Source organism: Bombina bombina, chromosome 6 (assembly GCF_027579735.1).
Source record: "Bombina bombina isolate aBomBom1 chromosome 6, aBomBom1.pri, whole genome shotgun sequence".
NCBI lineage: Eukaryota > Metazoa > Chordata > Amphibia > Anura > Bombinatoridae > Bombina > Bombina bombina.
The window spans coordinates 752,092,117-752,110,294 of record NC_069504.1 but is presented as its reverse complement, the minus strand read 5'-3'; the positions used below and the strand labels follow the sequence as shown (position 1 = coordinate 752,110,294).

The window sequence follows — 18,178 nt, the reverse complement described above, 5'->3', positions numbered from 1 at the left end:
GGAAAGGATGAACAACATCTAAAGACACAGCAGGACGGAAATAGACTGCTAATTGGAAGTGGAATGGCTATATATACAGATCCAGTGCATAGAAGTCTAGGAGACAGTTGAACCACAGTGGGGACACTTGAAAATCCTGTATATAAAGAGACAATCTTAGAAAAACAAACAACAAATTAGAGAAAAAATAATAAAAGCATTAAATAAGAGGACATGCTACATCTAAATGTACAAAATAATAGGATAACAGAATAGAAATTAAGGAAACTATATGTCAGAAATGTATGTGTAAAAAATGTAAGGTGCCTATAGGCACAATTAGATCACTAGCCTCTAAGCAGACACCTTCTAAGACACAAGGGTCTAAGAAAAGAGGGGCTGAGGTAACGTAATACGTTCACCTAGGGGAAGAGCAAATACACGTGCATATTAGATTACAGTGGGGCAACCAATAGACCTCTAAGTCTAAGTGTAATAAAGGAACTAATGGGAATATGGCTATATAAAGATTGCAAGACACATAGAGAACGCATAGCCAGCACTACTGGGTAACCATGGTAACCGAGATAAACACAAAGGGCACAGTCAACACAAGCTATTGCAAATACACACATAAATGTTAATACCCACACAATAACACGGACACATCATATAGACTACACAGAGAAAGTGGAATGCAAAAATATAAAGTTTGCACAAATCAGCACACTAATGTGAGAGTGATTAGACTATGCTGCAGAGGTGATAAGTCAGTGTATCACAAGATCACAAGCAAAATAAGGCAATATAATGTCTATGTGAGTACAATAGGCATATAGTAAGCAAAAGTATTCAAGAGTATGAGTTTGAAATATGTAAATGTTGCACGGATAAGGTATATTGTAAATATACGAAACCGGAAGTCACATGACACGAGGTATTTCCAGTTACAAAGCACTGGAACGCATAGTGCGTTCCAAACACGAGTGGTTGGCGGTTTTCTGGGACACCAAGGGAGACACAGGTTGTTAAGATTTATTAATTGGTTTGTTTGTATAAATATATGTTTTGTTACACTTGAATGTTATGCTGATGATGGGGACAAGCTCCTCGAAAACGTTCCATTAAAAAAGAGAATTTTGTTGATCTCATTTTGAAAAAAGACCTGAGAGTGCTGTCATTTGTACAGGATATATATATATATATATATATAATCTCCACCAAATGGCTCCATATTTGTTTAAATAACTAATTTTTATAGACGATGCTTTCTTCTATTTCACACATAAAAAAGATTGGCGTATGATGGAGCTACGTTGGAAGCCCTCGCCGTACCCTTAGTCTGTACAAACCAGCAATCTTGAAACAAGAAATAGTTCCAATACAGGATTAAACTCAAAAGATCCTCAACAAAATTAGTCTGCTCATGACTGTACCCCTTGTTCACCAATAGAGTTTTCCTTATGACAGCAATACCTGTCTCATGTTTTATAGAAGTATAAAAGCTTCTCACATCCATGTTGAACAAGAGGTACTTGTCACTAGGGAACTCAAGATTTCTGGCTTTCTCCAAAGAATGGTTCGTATCTTTTAAATAACTGAACATTTTGATGACCTCAGGTTGGAGAATCCTATCAATAAACAATAATACCTGTATCCAATGCTTTTTTCAAAATAGCCATAATCTCTTTTTGTATTTCAGGTAAAGGATTTGCTTTTAATAACCTATAGGTATTAGTATCTTCTAATTGGGACAATGCCTGCTGTACATAAAAGGTTTTGTCTAATAAGACCGTGGCCCCTCCCTTATCAGCCCCCTTGAATATTAAATTTTGCTTTTTCTTTAAATTCTCCAAAACTTTGCCTTCAACCTTAGAAAAATTAGTAAGAATTACTTGTTCACCTTTTTGCCATATTTTTGTGTGATCTTTATTCTTATAATCATTACGTAGTTGCATGACCCCATTCTGGATTAAATTAATAAATGTGTTAACACTATGGTTGTTAATGTTAGGGTTAAACAAACCCTTCTTGTTTAAACCCATCTTCTGCAATGACCACTCCTTCATCTGCTCATTAGTGTCTCTTATACTATGGTTATGATTAAACCACACTTTGAGCTTGATGTTACGATACAGTCTTTGCAGGTCGTTCAAAAAAATCTGTATCACGGAATGGGTAAAACGATAGTCCCTTGTTAAGTAACTCAAGTTCTTTCCGATCAAGGACATGTTCAGAGGTATTAATGACTATACTGTGTTTTTCGTCACTCACATTCATATCGGAGGTATTACCTTTGATTACTTCTTTAATGTCTTCTTGCGATCGGATTTGCACACTTCGTTTACTCTTGCTCTCGCAAGGAAAGACAACGTCATGGAGATGTGATGGGTGAATCTAGCATGGCTGATACGTCATCCCAAGGATCCTCCCCTTTGGAGTTGAGCAGTGGCGATGACAACGCTGGACCCACAGGGGGGGGGGCAGGAAACATCAAAGCAAGAGTAAACGAAGTGCGCAAATCCGAGCGCAAGAAGACATCAAAGAAGTAATCAAAGGTAATACCCCCGGTATGAATGTGAGTGACGAAAAACACAGTATAGTCATTAATACCTCTTAACATGTCCTTGATCGGAAAGAACTTGAGTTACAAAAATATGGCAAAAAGGTGAACAAGTAATTCTTACTAATTTTTCTAAGGGTGAAGGCAAAGCTTTGCAGAATTTAAAGAAAAAGCAGAATTTAATATTCAAGGGGGCTGATAAGGGAGGGACCACGGTCTTATTAGACAAAACCTTTTATGTACAGGAGGCATTGTCCCAATTAGAAGATACTAATACCTATAGGTTATTAAAAGGAAATCCTTTACCTGAAATACAAAAAGAGATTATGGCTATTTTGAAAAAAGCATTGGATACAGGTATTATTGAAAAAAAGTTATTTGATTTCCTGTATGTCACCTCCCCTAGAAACCCCATTTTCTATACCGTCTTCAAAGTTCATAAGGACAAACTCAGGCCTCCAGGGAGGCCAATAGTCTCCAGTGTGGAGTCGATTTACACAAATATTTCCAAGTTTATTGATGGGATTCTCCAACCTGAGGTCATCAAAATGTCCAGTTATTTAAAAGATACGAACCATTTTTTTGGAGAAAGCCAGAAATCTTGAGTTCCCTAGTGACAAGTACCTCTTGTTCACCATGGATGTGAGAAGCTTATATACTTCTATAAAACATGAGACAGGTATTGCTGTCATAAGGAAAAATCTATTGGTGAACAAGGGGTACTATTTCTTGTTTCAAGATCGCTGGTTTGTACAGACTAAGGGTACGGCGATGGGTTCCAACGTGGCCCCATCATATGCCAATCTTTTTGTGTGTGAAATAGAAGAAAGCATCGTCTATAAAAATTAGTTATTTAAACAATATGGAGCCATTTGGTGGAGATATATAGACAATGTATTTTGGCGTATGGTGGGGCGACGTGGAATCCCTTGTACGATTTGTGGGGGGAGCTAAACTCAGAGGTGAGAGACCTTTCATTCACAGTAAGTTATAGCGAGGAGTCTATACCTTTCTTGGACACTCGAGCTTTAAAGGCAGGACATCACCTAGATTTTGATCTCCATACGAAAGATACTGATAAGAATAGTCTTTTAAAATACAACAGTTTTCACCCTAGATCATTGGTAAACTCATTACCCAGGAGTCAGTTTCTTAGGGTCAAAAGGATCGTTGAAAATAAGGATAGACAGACAGTGAGACTTAAGGACCAAGAAATTTGCAGACAGGGGTTACCGTCTAAAAATTTTGAATGATACAGTGGAGACATTGCATGAAATTAAAAATAAAACATCTAAAAACAAAGACAACAGGATGGTTTTTGTAAGCCAATATAACCCATTAAGTCACAAGATAGCAAGCCTTATTCGAAAAAATTGACATATTCTTAAAGATTGTAATAGGGATATTAAACAATTTGAGGTACCCCCCTAATGGCCCATAAAAGGGTTAAGAGTCTCGGGGATCACCTCATACATACGGATATTGGGGCAGGTAAACAATCAAAACAATCTTTCTCCAACATAGGTGTGTCCGGTCCACGGCGTCATCCTTACTTGTGGGATATTCTCTTCCCCAACAGGAAATGGCAAAGAGCCCAGCAAAGCTGGTCACATGATCCCTCCTAGGCTCCGCCTACCCCAGTCATTCTCTTTGCCGTTGTACAGGCAACATCTCCACGGAGATGGCTTAGAGTTTTTTAGTGTTTAACTGTAGTTTTTATTATTCAATCAAGAGTTTGTTATTTTGAAATAGTGCTGGTATGTACTATTTACTCAGAAACAGAAAAGAGATGAAGATTTCTGTTTGTATGAGGAAAATGATTTTAGCAACCGTCACTAAAATCCATGGCTGTTCCACACAGACTGTTGAGAGCAATTAACTTCAGTTGGGGGAACAGTGTGCAGTCTCTTGCTGCTTGAGGTATGACACATTCTAACAAGACGATGTAATGCTGGAAGCTGTCATTTTCCCTATGGGATCCGGTAAGCCATGTTTATTACGATCGTAAATAAGGGCTTCACAAGGGCTTATTAAAACTGTAGACTTTTTTTGGGCTAAATCGATTCATTATTAACACATATTTAGCCTTGAGGAATCATTTTATCTGGGTATTTTGATATAATAATATCGGCAGGCACTGGTTTAGACACCTTATTCTTTAGGGGCTTTCCCAAGCATAAGCAGCAGCCTCATTTTCGCGCCGGTGTTGCGCACTTGTTTTGAGAGGCATGGCATGCAGTCGCATGTGAGAGGAGCTCTGATACTTAGAAAAGGACTTTCTGAAGGCGTCATTTGGTATCGTATTCCCCTTTGGGCTTGGTTGGGTCTCAGCAAAGCAGATACCCGGGGACTGTAAAGGGGTTAAAGTTCAAAACGGCTCCGGTTCCGTTATTTTAAGGGTTAAAGCTTCCAAATTTGGTGTGCAATACTTTTAAGGCTTTAAGACACTGTGGTGAAAATTTGGTGAATTTTGAACAATTCCTTCATGTTTTTTCGCAATTGCAGTAATAAAAGTGTGTTCAGTTTAAAATTTAAAGTGACAGTAACGGTTTTATTTTAAAACGTTTTTTTGTACTTTGTTATCAAGTTTATGCCTGTTTAACATGTCTGAACTACCAGATAGACTGTGTTCTGAATGTGGGGAAGCCAGAATTCCTATTCATTTAAATAAATGTGATTTATGTGATAATGACAATGATGCCCAAGATGATTCCTCAAGTGAGGGGAGTAAGCATGGTACTGCATCATTCCCTCCTTCGTCTACACGAGTCTTGCCCACTCAGGAGGCCCCCTAGTACATCTAGCGCGCCAATACTCCTTACTATGCAACAATTAACGGCTGTAATGGATAATTCTGTCAAAAACATTTTAGCCAAAATGAACACTTATCAGCGTAAGCGCGGCTGCTCTGTTTTAGATACTGAAGAGCATGACGACGCTGATAATAATATTTCTGAAGGGCCCCTAACCCAGTCTGATGGGGCCAGGGAGGTTTTGTCTGAGGGAGAAATTACTGATTCAGGGAACATTTCTCAACAGGCTGAACCTGATGTGATTGCATTTAAATTTAAGTTGGAACATCTCCGCATTCTGCTTAAGGAGGTATTATCCACTCTGGATGATTGTGACAAGTTGGTCATCCCAGAGAAACTTTGTAAAATGGACAAGTTCCTAGAGGTGCCGGGGCTCCCAGAAGCTTTTTCCTATACCCAAGCGGGTGGCGGGACATTGTTAATAAAGAATGGGAAAGGCCACGGTATTCCTTTCGTCCCTCCCCCCATATTTAAAAAAATTGTTTCCTATGGTCGACCCCAGAAAGGACTTATGGCAGACAGTCCCCAAGGTCGAGGGAGCGGTTTCCACTTAAACAAACGCACCACTATACCCATAGAGGATAGTTGTGCTTTCAAAGATCCTATGGATAAAAAATTAGGTTTTGCTTAAAAAAATGTTTGTTCAGCAAGGTTACCTTCTACAACCAATTTCATGCATTGTCCCTGTCGCTACAGCCGCATGTTTCTGGTTCGATGATCTGATAAGAGCGGTCGATAGTGATTCTCCTCCTTTGGAGGAGATTATGGACAGAATCAATGCTCTCAAATTGGCTAATTCTTTCACCCTAGACGCCACTTTGCAATTGGCTAGGTTAGCGGCTAAGAATTCTGGGTTTGCTATTGTGGCGCGCAGAGCGCTTTCGGTTGAAATCTTGGTCGGCTGATGCGTCTTCCAAGAACAAGCTACTTAACATTCCTTTCAAGGGGAAAACGCTGTTTGGCCCTGACTTGAAAGAGATTATCTCTGATATCACTGGGGGTAAGGGCCACGCCCTTCCTCAGGATCGGCCTTTCAAGGCAAAATATAAACCTAATTTTCGTCCCTTTCGTAGAAACGGACCAGCCCAAGGTGCTACGTCCTCTAAGCAGAGGGTAATACTTCTCAAGCCAAGCCAGCTTGGAGACCAATGCAAGGCTGGAACAAGGGAAAGCAGGCCAAGAAACCTGCCACTGCTACCAAGACAGCATGAAATGTTGGCCCTCCCCCGATCCGGGACCGGATCTGGTGGGGGGGGCAGACTCTCTCTCTTCGCTCAGGCTTGGGCAAGAGATGTTCTGGATCCTTGGGCGCTAGAAATAGTCTCCCAAGGGTTATCTTCTGGAATTCAAGGGACTTCCCCCAAGGGGGAGGTTCCACAGGGTCTCAGTTGTCTTCAGACCACATAAAAAGACAGGCATTCTTACATTGTGTAGAAGACCTGTTAAAAAATGGGAGTGGATTCATCCTGTTCCATTAAGAGAAACAAGGGATGGGGGTTCTACTCCAATCTGTTCATAGTTCCCAAAAAAGAGGGAACGTTCAGACCAATCTTAGATCTCAGATCTTAAACAAGTTTCTCAGGTTCCATCGTTCAAGATGGAAACCATTCGAACTATTCTTCTTCCATCCAGGAAGGTCAATTCATGACCACGGTGGATTTAAAGGATGCGTATCTACATATTCCTATCCACAAGGAACATCATCGGTTCCTAAGGTTCGCATTCCTGGACAAACATTACCAGTTTGTGGCGCTTCCTTTCGGATTAGCCACTGCTCCAGGCTTTTCACAAAGGTACTAGGGTCCCTTCTAGCTGTGCTAAGACCAAGGGGCATTGCTGTAGTACCTTACTTGGACGACATTCTGATTCAAGCGTCGTCCCTTCCTCAAGCAAAGGCTCACACGGACATTGTCCTGGCCTTTCTCAGATCTCACGGATGGAAAGTGAACGTGGGAAAAGAGTTCTCTATCCCCGTCAACAAGGGTTCCCTTCTTGGGAACAATAATAGACTCCTTAGAAATGAGGATTTTTCTGACAGAGGCCAGAAAAACAAAGCTTCTAGACTCTTGTCGGATACTTCATTCCGTTCCTCTTCCTTCCATAGCTCAGTGCATGGAAGTGATCGGGTTGATGGTAGCGGCAATGGACATAGTTCCTTTTTGCGCGCATTCATCTAAGACCATTACAACTGTGCATGCTCAGTCAGTGGAATGGGGACTATACAGACTTGTCTCCGAAGATACAAGTAAATCAGAGGACCAGAGACTCACTCCGTTGGTGGCTGTCCCTGGACAACCTGTCACAAGGGATGACATTCCGCAGACCAGAGTGGGTCATTGTCACGACCGACGCCAGTCTGATGGGCTGGGGCGCGGTTCTGGGGATCCCTGAAAGCTCAGGGTCTTTGGTCTCGGGAAGAATCTCTTCTACCGATAAATATTCTGGAACTGAGAGCGATATTCAATGCTCTCAAGGCTTGGCCTCAGCTAGCGAGGGCCAAGTTCATACGGTTTCAATCAGACAACATGACAACTGTTGCGTACATCAACCATCAGGGGGGAACAAGGAGTTCCCTAGCGATGGAAGAAGTGACCAAAATCATTCTATGGGCGGAGTCTCACTCCTGCCACCTGTCTGCTATCCACATCCCAGGAGTGAGGAATTGGGAAGCGGATTTTCTGAGTCATCAGACATTGCATCCGGGGGAGTGGGAACTCCATCCGGAAATCTTTGCCCAAGTCACTCAGCTGTGGGGCATTCCAGACATGGATCTGATGGCCTCTCGTCAGAACTTCAAAGTTCCTTGCTACGGGTCCAGATCCAGGGATCCCAAGGCGGCTCTAGTGGATGCACTAGTAGCACCTTGGACCTTCAAACTAGCTTATGTGTTCCCGCCGTTTCCTCTCATCCCCAGGCTGGTAGCCAGGATCAATCAGGAGAGGGCGTCGGTGATCTTGATAGCTCCTGCGTGGCCACGCAGGACTTGGTATGCAGATCTGGTGAAATATGTCATCGGCTCCACCTTGGAAGCTACCTTTGAGACGAGACCTTCTTGTTCAGGGTCCGTTCGAACATCCGAATCTGGTTTCACTCCAGCTGACTGCTTGGAGATTGAACGCTTGATTTTATCGAAGCGAGGGTTTCTCAGATTCTGTTATTGATACTCTGTTCAGGCCAGAAAGCCTGTAACTAGAAAGATTTACCACAAATTTGGAAAAAATATAATCTGTTGGTGTGAATCTAAAGGATTCTCTTGGGACAAGGTTAAGATCCTAGGATTCTATCCTTCCTTCAAGAAGGATGGAAAAAGGATTATCTGCAAGTTCCCTGAAGGGACAGATTTCTGCCTTGTCGGTGTTACTTCACAAAAAAACTGGCTGCTGTGCCAGATGTTCAAGCCTTTGTTCAGCTGCTGGTTAGAATTAAGCCTGTTAACAAACCTTTGACCTCCTCCTTGGAGTCTCAATTTAGTTCTTTCAGGTTCTTCAGGGGGTTCCGTTTGAACCCTTGCATTCCGTTGATATTAAGTTATTATCTTGGAAAGTTTTGTTTTTAGTTGCAATTTCTTCTGCTAGAAGAGTTTCAGAATTATCCTGCTCTGCAGTGTTCTCCCTCCTTATCTGGTGTTCCATGCAGATAAGGTGGTTTTACCGTACTAACCTGGTTTTCTTCCAAAAGTTGTTTCTAACAAAAACATTAACCAGGAGATTATCGTACCTTCTCTGTGTCCGAAAACCAGTTTCAAAGAAGGAACGTTTGTTGCACAATTTGGATGTTGTTCGCGCTCTAAAATTCTATTTAGATGCTACAAAGGATTTTAGACAAACATCTTCCTGTTTGTTGTTTATTCTGGTAAAAGGAGAGGTCAAAAAGCAACTTCTACCTCTCTCTCTTTTTGGATTAAAAGCATCATCAGATTGGCTTATGAGACTGCCGGACGGCAGCCTCCCGAAAGAATCACAGCTCATTCCACTAGGGCTGTGGCTTCCACATGGGCCTTCAAGAACGAGGCTTCTGTTGATCAGATATGTAGGGCAGCGACTTGGTCTTCACTGCACACTTTACCAAATTTTACAAGTTTGATACTTTTGCTTCTTCTGAGGCTATTTTTGGGAGAAAGGTTTTGCAAGCCGTGGTGCCTTCCATTTAGGTGACCTGATTTGCTCCCTCCCCTTCATCCGTGTCCTAAAGCTTTGGTATTGGTTCCCACAAGTAAGGATGACGCCGTGGACCGGACACACCTTTGTTGGAGAAAACATATTTTTTTTTTACCTGATAATTTACTTTCTCCAAGGGTGTGTCCGGTCCACGGCCCGCCCTGGTTTTTTTTAATCAGGTCTGATAATTTATTTTCTTTAACTACAGTCACCACGGTACCATATGGTTTCTCCCTATGCAAATATTCCTCCTTAACGTCGGTCGAATGACTGGGGTAGGCGGAGCCTAGGAGGGATCATGTGACCAGCTTTGCTGGGCTCTTTGCCATTTCCTGTTGGGGAAGAGAATATCCCACAAGTAAGGATGACGCCGTGGACCGGACACACCGTTGGAGAAAGTAATTTATCAGGTAAACATAAATTCTGTTTTATTGGGTAGTAAAAACATGGAACCTTTCCCTGTCTCAATTGCATGAGTTGCAACTCTGGGAAGAAATATTCTGTGAAGGGTTTCTACACCTGTTGAGACTACTTATGTAGTCTATTTAATTAAGTGTCCATGCTCTATGGTCTACATAGGGAAACAACCCATAAAGCTAGGGATCGCATGAGCCAACATCGCATCGAACATCAGGTGTTGAAGCCCCCGTGTTCTGGCCACTTCCTTGAGAAAGGACATAATATAAGCCAATTGAGGTGGCAAATAATAGATCATATCCCACCAATAGGATAGGTATTAATAGGGAGCGGCTCTTGAAACAGAGAGAAATGTGGTAGATCCACAAATTGGAAACACTTACACCAAGGGGGCTCAATAAAGAATGTGACCTATCATGTTATTTTTGAATATGTACCTTGTGTCTGACCCAATGTTTTGGAAATTTCTAGCAGCAAAAATGTAGTTTTTAGTGTACTGCATCATTTTAAACATTTATATATTTTCATTAAAGTTATTAGACATTTTAGCAGATAGTTGTATATATTATTGAATTAAAAGGACATGAAACCCACATTTTTTCTTTCGCGATTTAGAAAGAGCATGTCATTTTAAACAACTTTCTAATTTACTTCTATTATCTAATTAACTTCATTCTCTTGATCACTTGCTGGAAAGCATATCTAGATATGCTCAGTAGCTGCTTATTGGTTGCTGCACATAGAGGCCTCATGTGATTGGCTCACACATGTGCATTGCTAATTCTTCAACAAGGGATATCTAAATAATTTAGCAAACTAGATAATAGAAGTAAATTGGAAAGTTGTTTAAAATTACATGCCCTATCTGAATCATGAAAGTTTAATTTTGACTAGACTGTCCCTTTAAGGGTAAATCATCAGATGTATGCATACATATGGCCACTAGATGGAGCGCCTTCCCAATTGTGGGTGTAAGGGGCGCCAAAATGAAGGTATTTAAAAATGTACTGAGCCATCATAATGTTATCAAGCATGAATAAGGGGCGGGCTGTGACCCCGAAACGTCGCTTTTCCTATGTGAATAAAACGTATTTGATTATTTAAACTGCTGAGGACCTATATTTTCTATTTTTAACCAAAACAATGTGGGAGGGGGAGTAAAATAATTTACTCTTAAAGTACCACTAAAGTTAAAATTAATCTTTCATGAATCAGACACAATTGTAAACAACTTTCTAACTTGCTTCAATTACCAAATGTGCACAGCCTTTTTATAAGCACACTTTCTTAGGCACCTGCTCCTACTGAGCATGTGCAAGAATTCACAGAATATACGTATATGCATTTTGTAATTGGCTGATGGCTGTCACATGATACAGGGGGAAGGAAAATGTATACTAACTTTGAAATGTCAGGAAATAAATCTACAACTCATTTGATATTCAGACTTAGTACTATTGCTTTTTTTCTATTTTTAGTATACATCTGTTTATGCAATTGCTACTGTATTTGATGTCTTTTAATGAATCATTGGGTATATCTAGTAGTTTTCTTAATTACCGCTGCACTTTTTTTTTTCTTCAAACATTTTAGGATGATTTTCACATAATTGATTCGTTGGAGATTCCCACATCTGATCCTCAGTACCTCACTGACCTTGTAAAACATCGGAAGTGGGGAGAGTCTGTGCTAATTGTTGATGTGTAAGTCCATTAATTGTGGCAGTTCGTCATAATGATTACAATACAGTTCTCGGAAGGCTGTAACACATTCTTACATTGTTTTAATTAATTTGTTCCAGAAATGAAAACTTACCAGAAAATATCCATCAAGCTACAGTTGACTTAAAGAAAATAATGTAATTCCTGCCATAGGTAAGCCTCATGTAACCTATAAAAATAATCTGAGTAAGAACATTTAATTATTGCTTGAATATAATGTGTTTAACCCCTGCAAGTTCGTTAAACACATAGTTAAAGTCAACTACATAGCAGCAATGCTCTACTGGGAATAGCTTAACCCTTTAACGACCAAGGACGTACCCTGTACGACGTCAGGGGTTTCAAGCGGTGGAAGCCATCTTGATCTGTTTGAGGAGGGGACAGGGAGAGATTAGGGGGTGGTATGTGGGAGGCTGATCTCTACACTAAAGCAAAAATTAACCCTACAAGCTCCCCTAATTAACCCCTTCACTGCTGGGCATAATACAAGTGTGGTGCGCAGTGGCATTTAGCGGCCTTCTAACTATCAAAAAAGCAATGTCAAAGCCATATTATGTCTATTTCTGAGCAAAGGGGATTCCAAAGAATTATTTACAACATTTGTGCCATAATTGAACAAGCTGTTTGAACAATTTTCTTTATTTGATCGCATTTGGCGGTGAAATGGTGGCATGAAATGATACCAAAATGGGCCCCTAGATCAATACTTTGGGTTGTCTACTAAAAAAAAATATATATATATGTCAAGGGATATTCAGGGATTCCTGACAGATATCAGTGTTACAAATGTAAACTATCGATAATTTTGGGGAGAAAAATGTTTTGGAAATTGTAAAGTGCTACTTGTACTTATGCCCTAATAACTTGCAAAGAACGTGTAAACATTGGGTATTTTCTAAAACTCAGGACAAAATTTAGAAGAACCATTTAGCATGGGTGTTTTTTGGTGGTTGTAGATGTGTAACAGATTTTGGTGGTCAAAGTTAGAAAAAAGTGGAGTTTTTGTTTTTCAATTTTGTAATCATATTTTATTTAAAAAAAAATTATAGTAAATTATAAGGAAAGTCCATTTATGAAACGCCTTCCCCCCCCCTTAATTCAGATAGAGCAGGCAATTTTAATCAACTTTCTAATTTCCTTCTATTATCAAATTTTCTTCGTTCTCTTGATATCTTTATTTGAAAAGCAGTGATGAAAGCTTAGGAGCCGGACGATTTTTGGTTCAGAACCCTGGTTAGCACTACATTTAGCCACCAAACAGCAAGTGCTACCCAGGGTTATGAACCAAAAAATGGGCCAGCTCCAAAGCTTACTACATACCTGCTTCTCAAAAAAAAGATACCAAGAGAACAATAAAAATTATAATAGGGGTAAATTAGAGCTTGCAATTTTAAGAAACTTTCTATCTGAATCATAAATTGATCAAAAAAAGTGCTGGAAAGGTACTTAAAGGTGCAAAAAAGAAAATAAACTGTTAGTTATATGCAAGCTACAGTGCCATAATAAAACATTCTTGTGTTAAACCCTGCAGAGGGGTTAAAGTCAGCTAAAAAAAGAGTAAAGCACAACTGGGAGCTAGCTGAACACATTTCATGAGCCAATGAGGTCATTAGTTCATAGTCACCAATCCCTGACTAGCTCCTAGTAGTGTATTAATCCTTCTGAGCCTACCTAGATATGCCTTTTCAACAAGGATACAACATAAAGTATATTTAATAATACACATAAATTGAAAATTCTCTTACAATTGCTTACTCTGTCTGACTGGACCAAGAAGTTTAATTTGACTTATGTTGCTTTATCTTATTTATTTTTTAATAATGAACCTTCATTAGAATAAAATGGAGGAACAATAAATAGCATCTAAAAAAATGCGAACTGATATTCCATTGTTGCTTTAACCCATTTGGATTTCTGTTCTCATATTTTGTAGAGTTAATGTATTTATAGCAGTCTTTTACTGTTGCATTTGTTTGGTAAATTAAAGTGATGGTAAATCCAAGTATTTAAAAAATGCTAGGATTTACCATCACTAAAAATAAACTGGAGTTCCAGTCATCAGTTACTAACAATAAAAGGTGTTAAACTCACCCAGTCTGTGCTGCGGAAGTTCACTAAAGTCAGCAGCTCTGACTGCCCACGGCACAGCGCTCCTCTTCAATGAGGTGAGGTTTGCACCTCTAAACCAATAGCAGTGCATGTCAGCTGACAGTGTTCTGTATGCTAGCAGTGCTATTGGTTTAGAAGGGGAAATGTCACCTCATTGGTAAAGAGTGCTGTGCCATGGGCGGCCAGAGGTGCTTAGTTTGACATCCATATCCCTTTTTAAAGGGACGTTAAACACTTTGATGGTAATATAAAATAACTTGTGTATATAAAAAAAACTCTGCAATATACTTTAATTATTTATTTTTGACCCTTTACCTGTAATTCGATCCTGAAATTGGGAGCTTTTCAATTACTGTTAGAAATGGAGGTGCAGGTCAGTTTTTAAATTCCACACAGCATTTGCTGCAAACTCTATTGACCCATTTATAACTGTCCCTAATTGGCCCACAGCAGAGAAGGTAGCCTAAGTTACAAACATGGCAGCTCCCTTTGTTTAATAGACACTAAAACTTTACCACTCATTTGCTCAATATTTTAAACAGCTAATGAACTTTAAAAATACATCTACATGTTATTCTCAGACTAATCTTTCCATAATTCTATCTAGCATTTATTAAGTGTTTACTGTCCCTTGTAAATATGTCTTATTTTTAAAAGGGCTGTTTATAGTGTTAAAAATTACATCCTCTTATCTGTTAGAGCACACCATTTTAATACTAGTGATGCTGTAATGAAAAGGGATTAATCGCATTGTTAAAATCCAGGAAAACATTGATGGTCTTGAAGCAGAAACCTGCGCTGATTCAATCAGCAGCGCGAGTTGCACAGCAGGGTCATGCAATTGGTGCTGCTGATTAGATCAGTGGCAGTTTCCGCTTTGGGAGCAGCAGTGCTCTACGGCATATGTTTAACCCCTTTGTGGGGGTTAAAGAACCACATGAAGTCAAAATTAAACTTCTATGATTCACATAGAGCATGCAATTTTAAACAACTTTTCAATTTACTTAGCATTAACAGAATGTGCACAGTCTTCTTATATTTACACTTTTTTTAGTCACCAACTCCTACTGAGCATATGCAAGAACTCATATAATATACGTATATGCATTTGTGATTGGCTGATGGCTGTCACATGACACAGGAGTGGAAAGAGACATAACTTTAAAATTTGTTAGAAACAAATCTACTCATTTCAAGTTCAGACTAAGTGCTATTGCATTGTCTTTTTATCAAGCATTTGTTGATTATGCAAATCTACTGTATTTACTGGTCCTTTAAACCCCTTCCCCTCCCTTAGGGACATTCCATGCGTCCTAACTGCGATGTGCTTTAGCGCTATTAGGACAGCATGGAACTTCCTAGCCATTTGGCTGTCCTGAAGCCCATAGCGGCTTGGTAAAGGGGATTGCGGACTGGAGGTCGTGCCTATCATCATAGGCACTCTCCCTAGACCCAATCCCATCATTGAAATCACGCGATCGCGTAATTTCAGTTTTCTTTCCAATGGCATGGAGAGTCCACAATTCCATTCATTACTGTTGGGAAATTCAACACCTGGCCACCAGAAGGAGGCAAAGACACCCCAGCCAAAGCTTAAGTATCCCTCCCACTTCCCATACTCCCCCAGTCATTCTTTGCCTCTGTAACTTGGAGCTAGGTGAAGATAGTGCTCTGAAGAAAGTCCTTTAATGGGTAGCTTTCCTTCAAGATAGGACCGGGGTTAATGCTGTGTCCATGTAAATTTTAGTCAGAGTATTTGTAGCTGTTAGCACAGATTGCTAGAAGGAGGACAGAGAAATTCCTGTGACATCCAGCAGCTAACACCTTCACCTGGCAACCAGTGTTAGCTTATACTGTTTTCCTTACTACTTCAGGTCCCTGTCAAGAAGTTGGATGAAGATGTTAGACCTGGAAGTTCTGTGTCTGTCCCATAGCAGCGGCTCCAAGGGTAAGTGTCTTGTCCTTGTACAGGGTTGGACATATGAAGACACTTTACGGAGTTTTTAATCTCCTAGATACATTATATTGAGCCTGGAGACTTATATATATATCCCTATGTTTGGGGATCCTTTATTTTTGGACAGTTTTGCTACTACAGGGCACTGGGCAACATATTTTTGCGGACAGATCGATTTTTAGGATTGTAGCAGCAAAGGGTATGAGGCTGCCTGGACTAGAAGGCAGGCGTGACATGGATTATTATAACAAGCATATTTTATTAGGTGTATAATATGGAGGACATGTTATGCAAACATATTTTAGATAGAGAATGTTGCTGTCTCAGTAATTTTAGCTCTCGTCACAGCGCAAGAATGGCGCCGTTTTCACTTTTTGCGCCTCTTTTTCCTCAGTGTAACGGACCTCCCCTGGGATACCATGTGACGTTATGCGTGTATCGCTCCCTTTCGTTTTCTGCTTTACAACTACGGAGGTAGAGTGCAGCGCTATAGCGCCTTCATTTTCTGCTGACAATTTATATATCTGGTCAGGGAGGTAGTAAGTTCCCCAGTCTCTGCTGTGGCGTATATAGGTGCTGTTTATGTTCAATTTATTTAACATTTAATTTTAAACATTTATGATAAATTTCATTCGTTTGCTGTAGGTATTTCCCCTCAATATAGAAGACAGAGTGGACAATGTAGTATTGTCTTTACCATTAGTGGGAAAAATGTCTTTATTGTGAAGTTTCCAGTTTCTGACTCTAACCTGGAGTTATGGAGTACTATTCAAAAAGTGGATGGTGCTATCTCCACCCTGTCTAAGAGAACTACTATCCCTCTGGAGGATAGTACCTCCTTCAGAGACTTGATGGATAGAAAATCGGATAGGTACCTACGGAGAATATTTTATCAGCTTGGTCTTCTCTGTCAACCGGCTGCAATTATTGTGGCGGTTGCTGGAGCTGCTTCTTACTGGTGTGACTTTATCTGAATTAATGTTGGAGGAGACTCCTTTCGGGAGATTCAGGATCGGATTAAGGCTTTTAGATAGCCAATTCCTTTATTTGTGAAGCCTAATATGCAGATTGTTCGCTCTGAGTGCCAAATTCTCCGTTTTTTGCAGTTCTGTCACGCAGTCCTGGTCAGCAGACACTGGTTTCCATGACTCTTTCCTTATCTTTTTTAAGGAGAAGCCTTTATTTAAAACCTAGCTTGATTCCATATCTCCACAGTTACTGGAGGGTAAGCGTGCCTTCCTCAGGATAGGAAGGCTAGACCCAAGGTTCGTTAGTCTAGTAATTTCCATTCCTTTCTTAATTCCAAGGGACAGAAATCATCAACCTCCTCCAAGTCCGATCAGTCCAAAGAATTCCTGAAACCTAATCAGCCTTGGAACAAGAATAAGCAGTCCAAGAAAACCCCTCTTCTGACAATAGGTCAGCATGAAGGGGTAGCCCCCGATCCAGGACCGGATAACGTAGGGGGCAGACTTTCCTTTTTTCAGGACACTTGGATTCGCAATGTTCCAGACCCTTGGGCGGTGGATGTGGTACAGGATAGGGTTGAAGTCTTTTGCCCTCCAAGAGGCAGATTAATCCTATCAAGACTTTTAAGTTGTGTAAAGGATCTCCCCTGGGAGTGATCTTCCCGTTCCCTCCCACAGAACAGGGCTTAGGGTTTTAGTCAAACTTTTTTTTGTGGATTACCAAAAATGAGGGAACTTTCAGTCCTATTCTGGATCTAAAGTGTCTTGAGAAGTTTCTCAAGGTTCCGTCCAACGAGATGGAGACTATCAGATCCATTCTTCAGTTCATGACAACCATAGACCTGAAGGACGGCATTCCTCCATGTCCCGATTACAAGGACCATTTCAGGTCCTGCGGTTTGCCTTTCTAGAAAAACACTTCCAATTTGTAGGCCCTCCCTTTGGTCTGGCTACAGCTCCCAGGATCTTAACAAAGGTGCTGGGGGCTCTTTTAGTGGTAGCCAGGATGTAAGGAATCACTGTGGTTCTGTACCTGGACGATATCTTGGTTCAGGCTCCATCTTTTCATTTGACAAGATCTCACACGCACACTCTCTTGTCTCTTCTTTGCACCCACGGGTGGAAGATAAATCTGAACAAGAGTTCCCTGGTTCCCAATATCAGGGTTTGTTTTTTGGGGACAATCGTGGATTCGGTTTTCCCTTCATGGAGGTTGTCGCTGAGGATGGACCTACTACTTCAGGGTCCTTTCCTACATCAAAATCTAGATTCTCTGAGGCTCACTGCGTGGAGATTGAATGCCTAGTCCTGTCTAAAAGAGATTTTTCAGATAGGGTCATTGACACTCTGATCCAGGCTCGTAAGCCTGCGACTTGTCGGATGTATCATAAGGTCTGGCGCACCTATCTCTCTCCTGGTGCGAGTCTCGAGGCTTCCTTTGGCACAAGGTGAGAGTTCTTCGAATTCTGTTGTTTCTCCAAGATGGTTTGGAGA

At 40.5% G+C, this 18,178-nt stretch overlaps 1 protein-coding gene across 1 annotated transcript in view; it reads left to right on the top strand.

Annotated features, from left to right (window-relative positions):
• The window catches only part of MRPL4 (mitochondrial ribosomal protein L4), a 51,227-nt gene that overhangs the window by 20,858 nt on the left and 12,191 nt on the right, over window positions 1-18,178 (top strand). Inside the window, 3 exon segments of the mRNA XM_053716072.1 lie at window positions 11,523-11,632; window positions 11,731-11,780; window positions 11,783-11,803. Coding sequence (XP_053572047.1) covers window positions 11,523-11,632; window positions 11,731-11,780; window positions 11,783-11,803 — 181 coding nt within the window.